Here is a 14,305-nt window from a genome sequence, read left to right as displayed (position 1 = left end):
ATAACACGCGCTGTGCATTACCGTATAATACGGACGCCAAATTGCGATTTTCCGTGCATAAATACGCCTTTTTTGCGCAAATTGGCGTACGTATTAGACGATAATGCAACAGCGTGTGATTTATACGAAATTGGGTGCGATCAGGTTGGGTGAGCACGGAAAAAAACACCAGCCGCCCTTTCCACTGGAAACAAATGAAAAAACACGCGCACACCGGCAGAAACGCCTTGGTGGACACATACCCTTAATCTGGACGAAGTAACCCATCCGAAATTTTCTCGCCTACGATTTTATGAATACTAATGATTCGAAAACTACTCTGTCCAAGTACTGTTTCTTCTAGCCTACTACATAGTAGCCTACGTTTGTAGGCGTTTTCGGACGCAACATTAGTATAAGCACGTCCAAATTTCGCGAGAAAAAGTCCACCAACAGGGTTATTCTCGCCTACTGTTTTGTGAATGACGACTTGTAAATACTATTACCCCGCATACTGCTTTTTGCCAACTTTAAAGGAAGGAAGTGTACCATTTCGGATTCAGCTAATTATACTTTCGAATACTATTAGGACGGATAGGATGCTGATTAGAACGCAGGTCCAGTTTCTATCTGAAACTTTCAAAAAGTCTGCAAGTATATGATGTCAAGTCTGTTCAGATTTTAAAAGGAGTTTTCTTGGAGTGTTCTCCAGCCAGTATAGCTACAGAAAAAAAGGAAGAGCGCTTTAAGGGCGTTCACCAATGAGATCAAGCTATTTCGTTCTCTAGACGACAATTCCGCCTCTTTATAATTCACAAGCCGGTTCTTCACTTCTGATTTTACTCTTACCTCTTCTAAAACTGCATGGATAGTAATCTAACTCACAAACACATAATTGTAAGTATGTAATGTTAGTTATTTTATCTAAACACCTCCTATATTTATTAATTTGTGATCGCATAGTATGTATTTGAGTCGCTTAAAGACTGAAAAAGCCTGTTTTGTTTACCTTATGTATTTCATTCTGTGCATTTCAAGGATCAGTGTCAAAACGGATTCAACTTGTAGGTTGCCATGCCACCGACTAAAAAGGTAAATGTGCATTAGCAGTAAGATTGTAAAGAATGAAAAATTAAAAGTAGGCAAATAAGAATGAAAAATATGACTATTTTTGGCATAGTTTTTACTTCGGTGGTTTTTGTTGAGAATATAGTTCATTGCTTGGACTATCTCAAAGTGTCGTTAACCGAGGGAAAGAGAAAGCTGAAAACAATAAGCGGATGCCTTCGTTTACAAAGTCTTATACAGCAGCCACAACCCGTTCACTTTACTTTCAGTTTTGTTCCTATATAGTTAAGCAGTCTCGATTCCCCCCCAAAATGCAGTTAAATATAACACCCCATATGTTTGTCTTCCAGAATGATGAGAAACCAGAACCAGGAGACCTCATTGAAATCTTCAGAAGTGGTTACCAGCACTGGGCTATCTATGTTGGTGATGGTTTTGTGATTCACCTGGCCCCACCTTGTGAGTTATGAAAAAAAATATATCTTATATCACAGTAAAATACAGCATCAAATACACAAGTATAACTAATAAAGAATTATTGGAACATAAAGACTAATATTTTTTCCCATAGAAACGTCTTAGTTTCATTATCTTTTCATTTACAGCTGAGTATGCTAACGCTGGTTCTTACAGCATGATGTCAGTCACGTGTGACAGAGCTTTAGTGAAGAAGGAAGAAATCTGGGATGTTGTAGGCTCAGACAAGTACAGTATCAACAACCTTCTAGATGACAAACATGTGCCTCGAGATATTGGAGATATCCTACGGGATGCAGAGAGGCTTGTGGGCAGAATTTGTCCATACAGTGTGGTCACGGGTAATTGTGAGCACTTTGTCACAGAGCTGAGATATGGAAAGCCAGAGTCCCGCCAGGTACGGCAGTTGTTTGCATTGCATCAAAGTTATCTGAAAGTGAACTGATACTGAATTTCTTTCCATTCTCACAGGTACGATCAAAGGTGGAGATTGCTGCAGCAGCTGGTCTTGCAATGGCTGCCGTTGGGATTTTTGCTTATGCTGCTGGCTTTTTTGGCTCAAGAGACAAAGAAAAGGAGACAAAATAAACGCTTCGACATGCACAACCGAGGCCTTTACAATTTCAATATCAGTAAATGTATTTAATATAATGAATGTCATTCAAAGCTAATTGATTCTCAACAAACAACAGAACCACGTATAATATATAATTTATAATATATAATGTATTTCACCATTAATAAAGGAAATATTGTTCTATTTACTTTTTGAGCCATGTTTATATTTTGGTTTTACTACCACTTAATGACACTATCATTTGCAGTCAAGTGAGTTCACATCCATTCAGTTATTTTACATAAAAAAATCATGATAAGGTAAATAGAGTAAAGGAATAGCATAATTGTTGATTTGTTTGCAGCTGTCACCTGGTCAGACCGCTTTAAGGTTCTTCCTCGTTTTTCTCTTCAACATAAGGCTCAATGCATGATGTGCACTCATTTTCACCAAGTTAAATGTTTGTTTACAAGCCTGTCATAATTGAATATGCTTCGTGCGAAGATTTACAGAAAATGTACATGTCGTAAAGTAGATTTATGGTGATCCGGCATATAAAGATAAACACATTTATGGTAGAAAAACAATAAGAGAGCTTTACGGCGTTCACCAATGAGACCAAGCGACTTTCTTCTCTTCTGCACGCTGATTGGTCGGTCGTTCCTCTTGGTAAATCCGTCAGCTGATTCCTCATCTCTGATGTCAAATACTGCGACAAGTTCGCAGATGGTCATATCGCTCAAATACGTAAGATTGTAAGTATCTTCCATTATTTATTTTATCGAAGCAGCGTAAATTTTGATCAAATCGTAACTGTAAACGTTGCGTGTTTGCCGGAAATTAACGATCTCGCTCAAAAGCCTGAAAAACACAACGCTGTATTTTGTTTTGTGTATACTTGGACAAACAAAGGAATACAAAAGAAACAAACCAATGTCTTTTATTCTGTGTTCGTCATAGGATTAGTGTCAAAACCAGAAGAGCGGCTTGATAAGGTTGCTATGGCACCGACAAAGGTAAATGTATATACTGCCTTGAAAAGAATTTGAACAATTAAGATATAGTAAATTACAAATAACCAGAAGAAGAATATTTGGGCGTTGTTTCTACTTTGAGGGTTTGTTACTATTGTATAATGTTAGGATTTTGATTTATGGTTCAACTTCTATGACTAGTAATGAGAAAAAGAGAGAAAGAAACAGTAATAAAAAACATAAAGACAAACTAAATGAGAGGAAAGAGCATACAATGAATAAAGCGATTGTCTTTGCTTACAATGTCTTTTAAGAGAACAGCAACAACACTTTTACTTTCTGTCTCTGCTTCTGTTTAACGTTAGCTGACATTAAAAATCCTCAATTACTGTAACTAAACATGACACATGATATTATTTTGTCCTAGAATGATGAAAAACCACAACCCGGAGACCTCATTGAAATCTTCAGGAGTGGATACCAGCACTGGGCTATCTATGTTGGTAATGGTTTTGTGGTTCACCTGGCCCCACCCAGTGAGTAATTTGATAATCCTAATAAATTCCATTATATAACATATTGGCTTAGTCTTTTTTTAATAATTTCCCTTTACATAGCTGAGCATGCCAACGCTGGGGCATGCAGTATGATCTCAGTCACATGTGACAGAGCCACAGTGAAGAAGGAAGAAATCTGGAATGTTGTAGGCTCAGACAAGTACAGTATCAACAACCTTCTGGATGAAAATTATGAGCCTCGCCCTATTAGAGAGATTTTAAGGGAGGCAGAGAGCCTCGTGGGAAATAAACTTCCCTATTGTGTGTTCAGAGGGAATTGTGAGCACTTCGTCACAGAGCTGAGATATGGAAAGCCAGAGTCACGCCAGGTAAGCTGTTTGTAAATATGTATATTAGTCAGTTATAGAGGTCTAATTATCGATTATTGAGCCGCTATGGTAAAATATTGACATAACTTGATGATTAGGATTAAATCACATTAGTTTGGTATAGCTGCTTTGAGGAGCATTTAATTTGTCACACATTGATAATCACATATTTTCTCTTTTGACAGGTGAGAAAGGCAATGGAGATTGGTGTTGGAGTTGGTGTTGCTGCAATTGTTGGATTTGGAGTTTTAGCACTTGCTGCAACTCTTTTTGGTTCAAAAGACAAAGAGAAGCAGACAAAATAAACATTGGGAAATAAAGTACTCAAAGCACATTGCCTTAAATATAATGTCCGTAAATTAATCCGTTCATGTATTTGATAGAAAACCCAAACATTTCAAATGTTTATGTTTTAACTTAGGGTTAGTTTTATAAGCACAAAATGAAACATTAAAAAATGTAGTAGATTTAATAGAAAATAAAATGAGATATACATGCATGTATTTTACTGATTAATCTTTAATTTGTGAAATGTTTTAATCTCACACTTTATCTATTTTCTAAATTTTTAAATCATGTTAATACCTGTATTATCAAATATGGTTGAATATTTGACCAAATATGCATCCCAAAGCTACGGTGTCTCTCTGCCATTTAGTGTTGAATAAGCATGTACAATGTTTTACGTGTATCATTATCTTTATTACATTAACATTACATTTATGTATTTGACAGATGCTTTTTTACAAAGTGATTTACATGCATTCAATCTGTACACTTATTAGTGTGTTTTACCTGGACTGAATCCACTACTTTAAGCAGCTAAAGCAAAGCACAACCAGTTAAGCTACAGGACAGCAGGAAAAATATTTCAATAAAACACCTTTGTGGTGTCGATATATTGACACGTGAGGTTTTTTGTTTGTAATTCTGTACCACCAGGGTGCAATTTAACCACAAGAAATTCCAGGGGGTGTAGTTATTTTTCAACAGCACAATGATGTTGAACTGTATTACACAGTTTCATAAAACCTTTGTTACAATTTCTTGCAATCGCAAAAGAGTAGGAGACATTATTTGAGCAAGCATGTTGTACAATCACAGACATCACATACACTCAGTTTCTAATTAGAAAATTAGACAAGTGTGATCCCATCATGTCTGAATGTTACATTTGAAGCTTCCTTTCAAGAGTGACGTATACATGACAATCTTTAGGTGGTTTTCTTTTATGTATTTCTATAGGTCAAATTGGAGTGTTGCTGGCCTATATTACAATAGTTCACGGAGACCTTTGTTACCATTTGCTAGATACGATTATAAGATTGTGAAAACAATAAGTTATCCTTCTTAATGTAATAACAATTGAATTTACATTTATGATTATTTGAGTTCAGTGTCTATCACAAACCAATGGTTGTAAACTTAGTATTTGCCTAAAAACATACCTTTTATATTCATTCAACAGCCTTGCTGCTGCACAATTCCCCCCAACTTCATGTTGAAATATGAGTGCAATGACATTAAAGTTTAGTTTCAGTTTCATGCATACTGATAAGGCAGATGACTTGCTTTTGCTAATCATCAATAAGAAAAAAGCAGCATTGTGTTTGATAAATTTGCTGCCATTAGCAGGACTTAGTGTAAATGCATAGCAAAGGAGCATCCAAGAATCTGTACAGTCCCTTCCAAAAGAGACTGTTTCTCTTTATTATTGTACGTATTAAATAAGATCCATGTTAAAATATTGCACCAGATCTCCTCAACTTAAAAAAACATCTATTGATTTGTTTATTATACGCAGTCCTGCCAATCAAGACGAAAAATGAAGGCACAAACCAAAAATAAGAACATTGACATTTGATGAAATCAAAACACCTCGCATGAGCTGTAATAGAACCTTTCTCCCATGATTCCACTGTTTTGAAAACACCTGTCTGTTTTTAAACGTGACTAGATTTCTGACAGTCAAAGTGTGGAGAGACATGTTTCTATGTATCATCCACTAAGTCCTTAAAGTCCACATCCATTGCAAGAAAAAAGAAAACTGTATGGAAATGTATAATCAGAATACATACACAGATGTCTAGGATTATAGTTTGTAAATCTTGCTTTGACACGTATTATCTTTCTTGAACGTGAGTTCATGCTCACTCAGTAAACTTATGTTATTATTTTACATATTAATAAAAACATGGTACTGGAAGTAAGGGAATATCATAGCTTCTGGTGTGTAAGCAGTTGCTTAGCAGACGTGGCAGATGGACACCCTTCTGCAAAAAGGTCAGACAGCTATGAGGTTCCTCTTCTCATCCCGGAATGTTTCTTTAAAATCTGACACTGACTGGAGTCTCTTCAAATAGTTCATGACTGATCAGAGGTTGGATTATACTGCGCGTCCAGTGTTTACATTTTAAAGTCAGTCCAGCTTGCGTGCACCAAGTTTGAGAGGACCCTTAGCTGCTTTGCGTTCTGCCCGTTTGGCCTCTAACTCCTTCCTTCTTTCTTCTCTCTTTTTCTTTGCTAGTTCTGCTTTACTTAAACCTGAGGAACAAATCGAACGGAAGAGTATTTAATACCTCAGTTTCCTCTAACTGAAAAAGTTCAAATATCCTCGTTGTAAAAAATCAGCAGTATGTAGAAACTTGGTTTGAAAAGCAAAGTGAAAACTGACCCTGCTCTCCATCCAATGACTCCCAATTTTCCTCCGTTCCCCAGTCACCTGTAGTGTCTGCTTCCCAGCCATCAGGTTTCTATGACAAAAACACCTTATATATTAACACATACATTCCCCTCTTATTTAATGACAGACAGGGGTTAACTGAGCTCAAATGACCTGGAACAAAGCATCTGGTTTTCATTTAGTCTTCCCAGTGTATCAATCTCTCTTACCATAGTAGCAGCCACATTATTTGTCCTTTGTGACACACCGGACAACAGATCAGATGACGTTGATTTTCCTACTTCCCAATTATAATCGCTGGCCGGTCGTAGCCCTTCCTGTCCACTCTTTGGAACGACGTTTGAGGATGCAGCTTTATTTCTTGGAGTCGGGGCGAAACTATCAGCCAGACCCCCATCTTCCTCCCAATCATTACCCCAGCCCTCGTCCCCAGGTGAACTTTGACCCTGACCATCAGCATCTTTCTCATTGGACCAGCTGTCATCGGCATCCCAGCCGGAGCTCCAATCAGAACTCTGCTTCTTAACTGCCTGAGAGGACTTCCGACCAACCTATGGAGATACTATTTTAGCAGATTGACAAAGACAGCAAATCAGAAGTTACACTCATGCAAATGACCTACATTGCTTTTCTTCTGTGTTGAGGACATGGCTGACCAATCAGAATGCCAATCATCTGGGTCTGTCTGAACTTTCTCAGAGTCCTGTGGGAAAAACAAAACATTTCAGTATTTAAGTTTCAGCTTCCTCCCGCAATATAAAAAGATGGAACTCTTAAAAAAACTAGAGATTCACCTCAAGACTTCCCCAATCCTCATCCTTCCATCGATCTCCTTCAGGCTCTGCCGTCTTCTCATTTGATGTCTCTGAAGGGATGGCATGTGTACCAGAGGCACTGTCCGGGTGTGTTTTCAACTCTGGACCTAAAATAAGGATTGGAGGAAACTGATGAGATAACAACTTGTCCCTTTTGATCTCATAATTTTTCTAGTCTTCTATAATACTGATTTGCATAATTTTTGGTAGGTTAAGGTATCACTATGGAAACTGAGGTAAGGTATGATTTGCATTAATGCATATATCTTGGTTCTGTGCAAAATGGTTGTCAAATTGTTCTAGCTCCCTTGACTAGTTTCTGGTTAAATTATTACATTTCCTATACTGAACATTCTCTTGCTTCACACCTATGCTTGCAGTATTTGTGGTTACTGGTCCAGCTGCAGGTTGAGGGGCTTGGCTGTTCTCAGCAGGTGGTGCCTCCGAACCAGCCGGAGCATTACGTATAAGTTTGGAGGTGAGGGACGAGACGCCCGTCACGGCCCACCCTGCCCACGTGGCAGCAGACCCTCCTGTCTGTCCTGAAGCAGTCACATCCTTCTCTGAGGGGAAACAGTGGAATAAAATATGAATGCATTCACAGGTTTCCTGACCAGTACATTTCCATGAATTTTACACAACCTTCACAGTCATCAATGATTATAAAACCCGTGCTAATAATCATCATACCTAATTCAATTAGTTTAGTAGGGTCTTCTGAAACTGTCTCCAGCTTACTGAGGAAACTTTTTATGGCTTTGAAAGCCTATGGAAACAAAAGAACATCAGGAATGTAAAAGAACAATAGATAACACACCCAACCACCTAACTCTTAAATACTTTGCATAATAGACAATTTTGCCAACTCTATTTTTATATACCTGATCTCTGACATTTTTATCTGGATCTACAGTCAGTGTGCAGAGTGTGGGAAGAATGCGAGCAGCGCTCTCAGTCACACTATAGTACTGATGAGTGGCAGCGAACCCGAGCACACCAGCTGCGCGTGAGGCAGGAAACGGGTCTTTAGATGCACGTGAGAATGCGGAGATTAAAACACGCTGGCGCATCTAAAGAATTAGATGTGAGAGACACAGGGATGTCATTAAGAGAAGCCACATGTCATGGATGATAAAATCAAAGGATTATGGGACTAGTTACCCCAGCATTGAGGTAGGGGGCAATTTTGCCAAGGCAAACAGTGGTGTTGCAGCGTATGGGTCCCTGGTCATCCCGAGCCTGGAGTCGTGCAAAGTGACGCATCAACTCCTGGTTTAAATTGGTCTCATTCAGTTTAGGGGCCAGGAGGAGCATGGACTGCAGGAACAATGAAAAGACAAATAGTATCCACATCCACATTATACTGAATGCTCATTTGCACTAATGGACTACTCTCATAACTGCATTACCTCATCTACTGCACTGTAACTCATCTATTGCATTACTGCATCTATTGCATTACTGCATCTATTGCATAACTAACTGCACTAACTCATCTACTGCCCTGTAACCTTAATAACTGCACTAACTCATCTACTGCACTGTAACTGTATAACTGCATCTACTCATGTATTGCACTAAAACTTCAATAACTGCATTAACTCATCTACTGCACTGTACTTTTAATAACCGCATCAACTCATCTACTGAACTGTAACTTTATAGCTAATGTCTGTAACTAATGCACACTCAAGTCACTTGCACTATTGTATAGTCTATATTGTTATCTGTTCATAACCACCTGTACATTAATGTTCACAGTATATAGCCTTCTGTTTATATTGTTCATAGTACAAATCGACTGTCATATTTTCATAGTACAGGCCCATTGTAAAGTATTTTCCTAATAATGTATTCTGTATTTATTCACACTGTATATACTGCACTTGCTAATTGCACTTCTGGTTAGACCTAAACTACATTTCGTTACACTGTACTTGTATATTTGTAATGACAATAAATTTGAATCTAAAAATCTAAACATCCATGAAAAACAAAACGATAGTTGATACACTTCCATTACAAATGGAGCTCACACATACCTTCACAGTCTGCTCTCGAATAGCAGGGTTTGTGTCTGTGAAACCATGTACCACATGCGGAAAGATCTGGGAGTTTACTGCTGCTTCATTCAAGTACTGGATAAACTGTTCCATCTGATAGTCATAAGAAGACAAACAATAAAAGCAGAGATGATGATAATAAATGGTCTTTAATGTAAGGAGGAATTTAAGGCTGTTTGTTTATACCTGTTGTAAAAGTCGTATCCTCATTGCTCGATCGGTAGACGAGAACATCTTTACAATGACTGGGATGATTTTCTGCTGGTACTCTTCAGCTGACAAATACTTCCCCACCTAACACACAAAACATACATCTATACTGCAGTAAAAGAATAATTTTTTTTTCCTTAAGAGGCCCAACTCACATGATTTTACATTTATTCATTTAGTCATTTGGCAGACGCTTTTATACAAAGGGATTTACAAATGGGGTCACCATAGAAGTAGAAGTTGTCGTCGTTTGTTAAGGATAGAAAGAGTCGGTACTAATCGGTTGGGTGTTTTAAGTGTTGCTATGAACAAAACACAAAATCTTATAAGTTTGGTACCTTAAAAAGTGGTGTGAGGACTACAGCACCAGCATTTCCAAACTCGAAGGCTGTTAGGAGCTGAGGCAACACTTTGTGCTTGCAAAAATCCTCAGGGAAAGAGTCGAGATTCTCGCTCAGGTCCTGGAAGAACTGCTGCTTCTCTGCAGGCTCTTTTATCTACACACACAAGCGTTTTAGTGTCTCATTTGACTGACCAGGTTCAACAAGACAAACATAAAACAAACAAATCTTAAATACCTGTATCTCTTCCAGAAACAGACAGCTCTCCACAAAGCTGTTGTTCATGAAGCCTCCTGGAGATCTGCAGTTCAGCAGGAATTTCGCAGGGTTGGGACGAATCTTTGGGTTTGCTCCCACCAACTCACAGTAATGCGGGACTAACTGCTTTGGAATCTGTAAGATGTTTGTTTACAAGGTTCTCAAAATAAACCTTATAGTATGCATGTGTTGAATTCAAATACTTTACAAAGGTTTAAAATGATTTGGTACCTTGCCGAGTGATCGTAATGAGGATGCACGTGGTAAAGGTCCATTAAATACTTCCCAAATGAGACAACCAAGACGCCACAGATCCCCTGTCCTGCAAAAAATCAACATATTTATAGATTCATCAAATAAACAGATATTTTAGGTCTTCAGGTGAAACTCAAATAATAACATAAACTACATAAAACAGATTTCACTTATCAAACTAATACTAGATTAAATAAGTAGAGTGAAAAAGAATACTAGATTTTGAAAGACTAGATTTCTGCCCAAATATCTGTTACCACTTTTCTCCTCCACTGCCGGGGGTCTCAGGAGGGTCGTACTTCTCCAAATCTGGGTTGATCACTTTAGGCGGTGGTAAGGTGGAGTCTCCCTGGTCAGAGGTGACATGATCCAACCCTCCAAGTTTCCATTCACCGGCACGGTCCACAAAAATGGCCCACATGCCCAAGTTATTATGAAGGAGGTGACAGTCATTCACCAAGAAGCTCACGGCTTTCTGATGGGGGAGAAGTGAAAATAAATCTATTATTTTAGACTAAAATAATGTATGATTAAATAAACACATTGTGTAAAAGTGATTATGTTTTTCTGTCCATATCTTACCACAATTTGGTGAAGGCCCCATGAAACCTCTAAGTCTCTGGTGCCACCTTTCTCCGCCTGTACCTTTAGGTGTGCAGTCAGAGGGGTCACCTGTTCTGTGACGATGTATAAGCTCTTCTCTGTCTGATGTCAAAAAAGACATTTTTTACATTATTAGTTATTATTAGTAAGATCAGAACGAAATGTGACACTGTAAATTATTTTCTAGTATGTGTCTTAGAACAGGAGCCTTTCGAAAATGTGGGTTAAGCTTTAAGCTCACCTCAACCTGATGATCAAGAGGAAATGAGAGCAAATGAACGAAACAAATTTTGCGCACCATTAAACAATACTTAAAGGGGTCAAATGTTACGGCTATAACAAGTATTTTTGTTTGTTTCAGATGTAATGCTAGGTTTATACTAGTGGTGGGCATAGATTAATTTTTTTAATCTAGATTAATCTAGATTAATTCCAAAATTAATCTAGATTAATCTAGATTAAAATGGCTCATTTGAATTCTGCCGAAGGCATTCAGAATATGTGTGCTACCCAAATAATGACTAAAAGTAAGTCTTTGAGAACGGGTTTCTCAAGCCGGGTGGCGCATTAGACCAGGGGCTCATCTCCTGTTTCCAAAATGCATCACAAACTGCTTGAGAAAGCTGTTCTACTATGATAATTGGTGATGAAAATTAAATTATGTTCAATAAGATGAACTTGTGTTTACTTCCGCATTAGCTAAGGGATGATTTCCGTTTAGGTGGTACTTGAGACTGGAAGAGCTCCTACAGCACATTTACATTTAGTCATTTAGCAGACGCTTTTATCCAAAGCGACTTACAAAGAGTGAGGGAGCAACAAGCGATATGTCATACAGGAGCCATAATACATTAGATCTCAATACAAAGTTACTGGTTTCAACTAAAGCTAGACCACTACCTGTTGAGAGAAAGTGTTTTTTTAAACCAATTCCGCATTGCACAAGGTGCAAACAACCTTAGTCTTGTCGATGTTTCTATTGGGAAGCTTCTTAAAAATTAATATTCCCTGAAGCAAACCCGGCGGCTTCATAGCTGCATCCATGTTAGCACGTCACGTTTGATGCGGTAATTTCACAGTAACGTTATGTTGTGTTCAGACCAAACGCGAATGGTGTGTCAAGCGCGAGTGATTTATATGTTAATGCAAAGAGCCAATAGACCTACTTGCTGCGCGAATCGCGCGAATGAAGCCCTGCTTATGAGATGATGAGGCTGCTTCTGCTTCCGCGAATGACGCGAATCACGCGAGTTGAAAAATCTCGTTCTCGCCCGGTACATTGCAGTTAAGCTGGTATACATCCGCGCTAAAATATCAAGGTGAAAGTCATCATAGCTTGCGTAGTATAGACCCAGCTCACAACCCAACTTTGAGAATAGATTAACGGCGACATTTTTTTTAACGCGCGATAATAGTCTCACTGCGTTAACGCCGTTAACGGCCCACCACTAGTTTATACACAATTTAAGGTTAAAAAACCCTATATTTTCCTCATACCATGCATGTTTGTATCTCCTCTTTGCCCCGCCTCTCTGAAACATGCTGATTTTTAGCAAAGCTCATCGATGTGAAAAGCTTTGTGTTGTGCTATGATAGGCTAGGTAACCAGTGTGTAGTGATTGGTTTAATACTGCAAGCGTGTGACGGAAATGTAACGCCTCTCATATTTGGAACATCAGGTTCCAAAGAAATGTACTGACAGGTAAGCCCACCTTACTTCCGTATACATTTGGGCGGTCTTAGTCGAACCATACCACAAACTGACATAGATTTGTGGGGTGTGGCTACACGAGACGTTTCATGCAGGTCTGGGTGAGCATTCGCTACTTTTTTTTGTCCCGACACAATTTTTGCAATTTGACGTTTCTTATACATGCATTGGTTACCTATAACATACCAAAGACACAGAAAAACACCCCTTTAACACTTTCACTTCATCAATATGACAAAACACGGGCCCTCACCTCCAACCCATCTACGTAGGATAGGATATTGGGATGTCTGAGTGTTTTTGTGCGTTTGAAAGCTGCTTTAGCCAATTGTGTCTGCTCCTCTGTTCCCTGGGACCCATCATACATGAAGATTGATACTGGTTCCCCTGTAGTCTGAACAAAAAAAGACCATAGAAGTTAGGTTAAGTTATAATTCTCCCATATGAAACATTTAGTGCGAGACTAGTGGAATTTTCTTATTACCTAACTAGTCTTAAAAATAAAGTAATAATTTGATTTATGTTATCTTTTGCTTGACCTGTCAATATGAGACCTCTCAGTAATCTTTGCAAATGATAATCCGATACAATTATTATTACCTGTTAATAATCTTTGTATATTATAATAATAGATACCTGTCAATATGGCCTATCTGGATACAGTAAACAATAACATCCGCAGCTTTTCTCAGCAAATAAGTTACATATAAATACACGAGTGATGACAACTGATAGAACATACAAAGACAGAAACAAAAAAGCAAATAAGACCAAAGACTAATTTAATTCAGCACATTCTGACATGACTGCAGTTATATGTTGACGTGGCCACATCAACAACATTACGTGGCTATCCTTGCGGAAAGATGACAAAAATACATCCTCGGCAATACAAGCGTTTATAGTTTAAACAGTAATGTTACATCCCCCACATATACTACCCCGAATCTTTAAAAACGTAACACATTTAAAAGAAACACATGAGTTTTAAGCCCGCGTCAGCTTCTCTGTACTGACCGCTATTGCGCAATGCTAAGCGAGACGCAGCTAAACTTTAGCCCGGGGTTTCAGTGGCCTCCTTCGATGATATGTCTATTCTAAGTTAATATGTTTGATTTTTACCTTGCGCCTGCCCCGAGTAAGGGTCCAGATGCCTGACTTTTCTTGGTTTTCTGGTAAAATTTCATAGTTAAAGTCTTTGATAGGATCCCGAGAGAAAAAGGACCACATCCTTCCCCGTCAATCCTGGCCACAGTGTTGCTGTAGATCGGACAGCGATCCGCTAGAGGGCGCAACTGCTTTTCGATGGACCATCTACCCGCCAGTGAGCACTCAACTCTCAAGAATACTAATGTGGTTAAACTGTTGCGATTACTACCCTTAACATGTCTTAAATAAGACAAATAGGTATGTAGTTATGTGGTGT

General features: G+C 38.5%; 3 protein-coding genes across 4 annotated transcripts; 2 read left to right on the top strand and 1 right to left on the bottom strand.

The window, feature by feature from the left end:
• Positions 1-741: 741 nt before the first annotated feature.
• LOC130438191 (phospholipase A and acyltransferase 3-like) lies at positions 742-2,288 on the top strand. The gene is made up of 5 exons (XM_056770016.1): positions 742-876; positions 1,018-1,071; positions 1,398-1,506; positions 1,653-1,921; positions 1,996-2,288. Exons 2-5 carry the CDS (start codon positions 1,054-1,056, stop codon positions 2,110-2,112), a joined length of 513 nt encoding a protein of 170 aa, XP_056625994.1. The 5' UTR covers positions 742-876; positions 1,018-1,053; the 3' UTR covers positions 2,113-2,288.
• Positions 2,289-2,736: 448 nt separating this feature from the next.
• On the top strand, positions 2,737-4,439 carry rarres3l (retinoic acid receptor responder 3-like). Of its 2 annotated transcripts, XM_056769886.1 has the most exons (6): positions 2,737-2,835; positions 3,041-3,096; positions 3,482-3,590; positions 3,672-3,771; positions 3,883-3,940; positions 4,126-4,439. In XM_056769886.1, the coding sequence occupies exons 2-6, from the start codon at positions 3,082-3,084 to the stop codon at positions 4,243-4,245; spliced, it is 402 nt and encodes a 133-aa protein (XP_056625864.1). In that variant the 5' UTR covers positions 2,737-2,835; positions 3,041-3,081; the 3' UTR covers positions 4,246-4,439. The 2 variants fall into 2 exon arrangements, with proteins under 2 accessions (XP_056625864.1, XP_056625863.1); XM_056769885.1 differs by having other exon boundaries at positions 3,672-3,940.
• A 1,268-nt stretch (positions 4,440-5,707) lies between these two features.
• scyl1 (SCY1-like, kinase-like 1) lies at positions 5,708-14,305 on the bottom strand. The gene is made up of 18 exons (XM_056769884.1): positions 14,002-14,305; positions 13,133-13,273; positions 11,148-11,270; positions 10,823-11,040; positions 10,542-10,632; positions 10,290-10,445; positions 10,050-10,208; positions 9,688-9,795; positions 9,481-9,594; positions 8,600-8,755; positions 8,320-8,508; positions 8,129-8,204; positions 7,807-8,001; positions 7,418-7,545; positions 7,246-7,326; positions 6,833-7,174; positions 6,615-6,693; positions 5,708-6,484 (listed from the first exon to the last, which is right to left on the bottom strand). The coding sequence occupies exons 1-18, from the start codon at positions 14,107-14,109 to the stop codon at positions 6,360-6,362; spliced, it is 2,589 nt and encodes an 862-aa protein (XP_056625862.1). The 5' UTR covers positions 14,110-14,305; the 3' UTR covers positions 5,708-6,359.

Source organism: Triplophysa dalaica, chromosome 16 (genome assembly GCF_015846415.1).
Source record: "Triplophysa dalaica isolate WHDGS20190420 chromosome 16, ASM1584641v1, whole genome shotgun sequence".
Lineage (NCBI taxonomy): Eukaryota > Metazoa > Chordata > Actinopteri > Cypriniformes > Nemacheilidae > Triplophysa > Triplophysa dalaica.
Note: the sequence above shows the minus strand (reverse complement) of the source record. Positions and strands in the feature narration are given on the sequence as shown.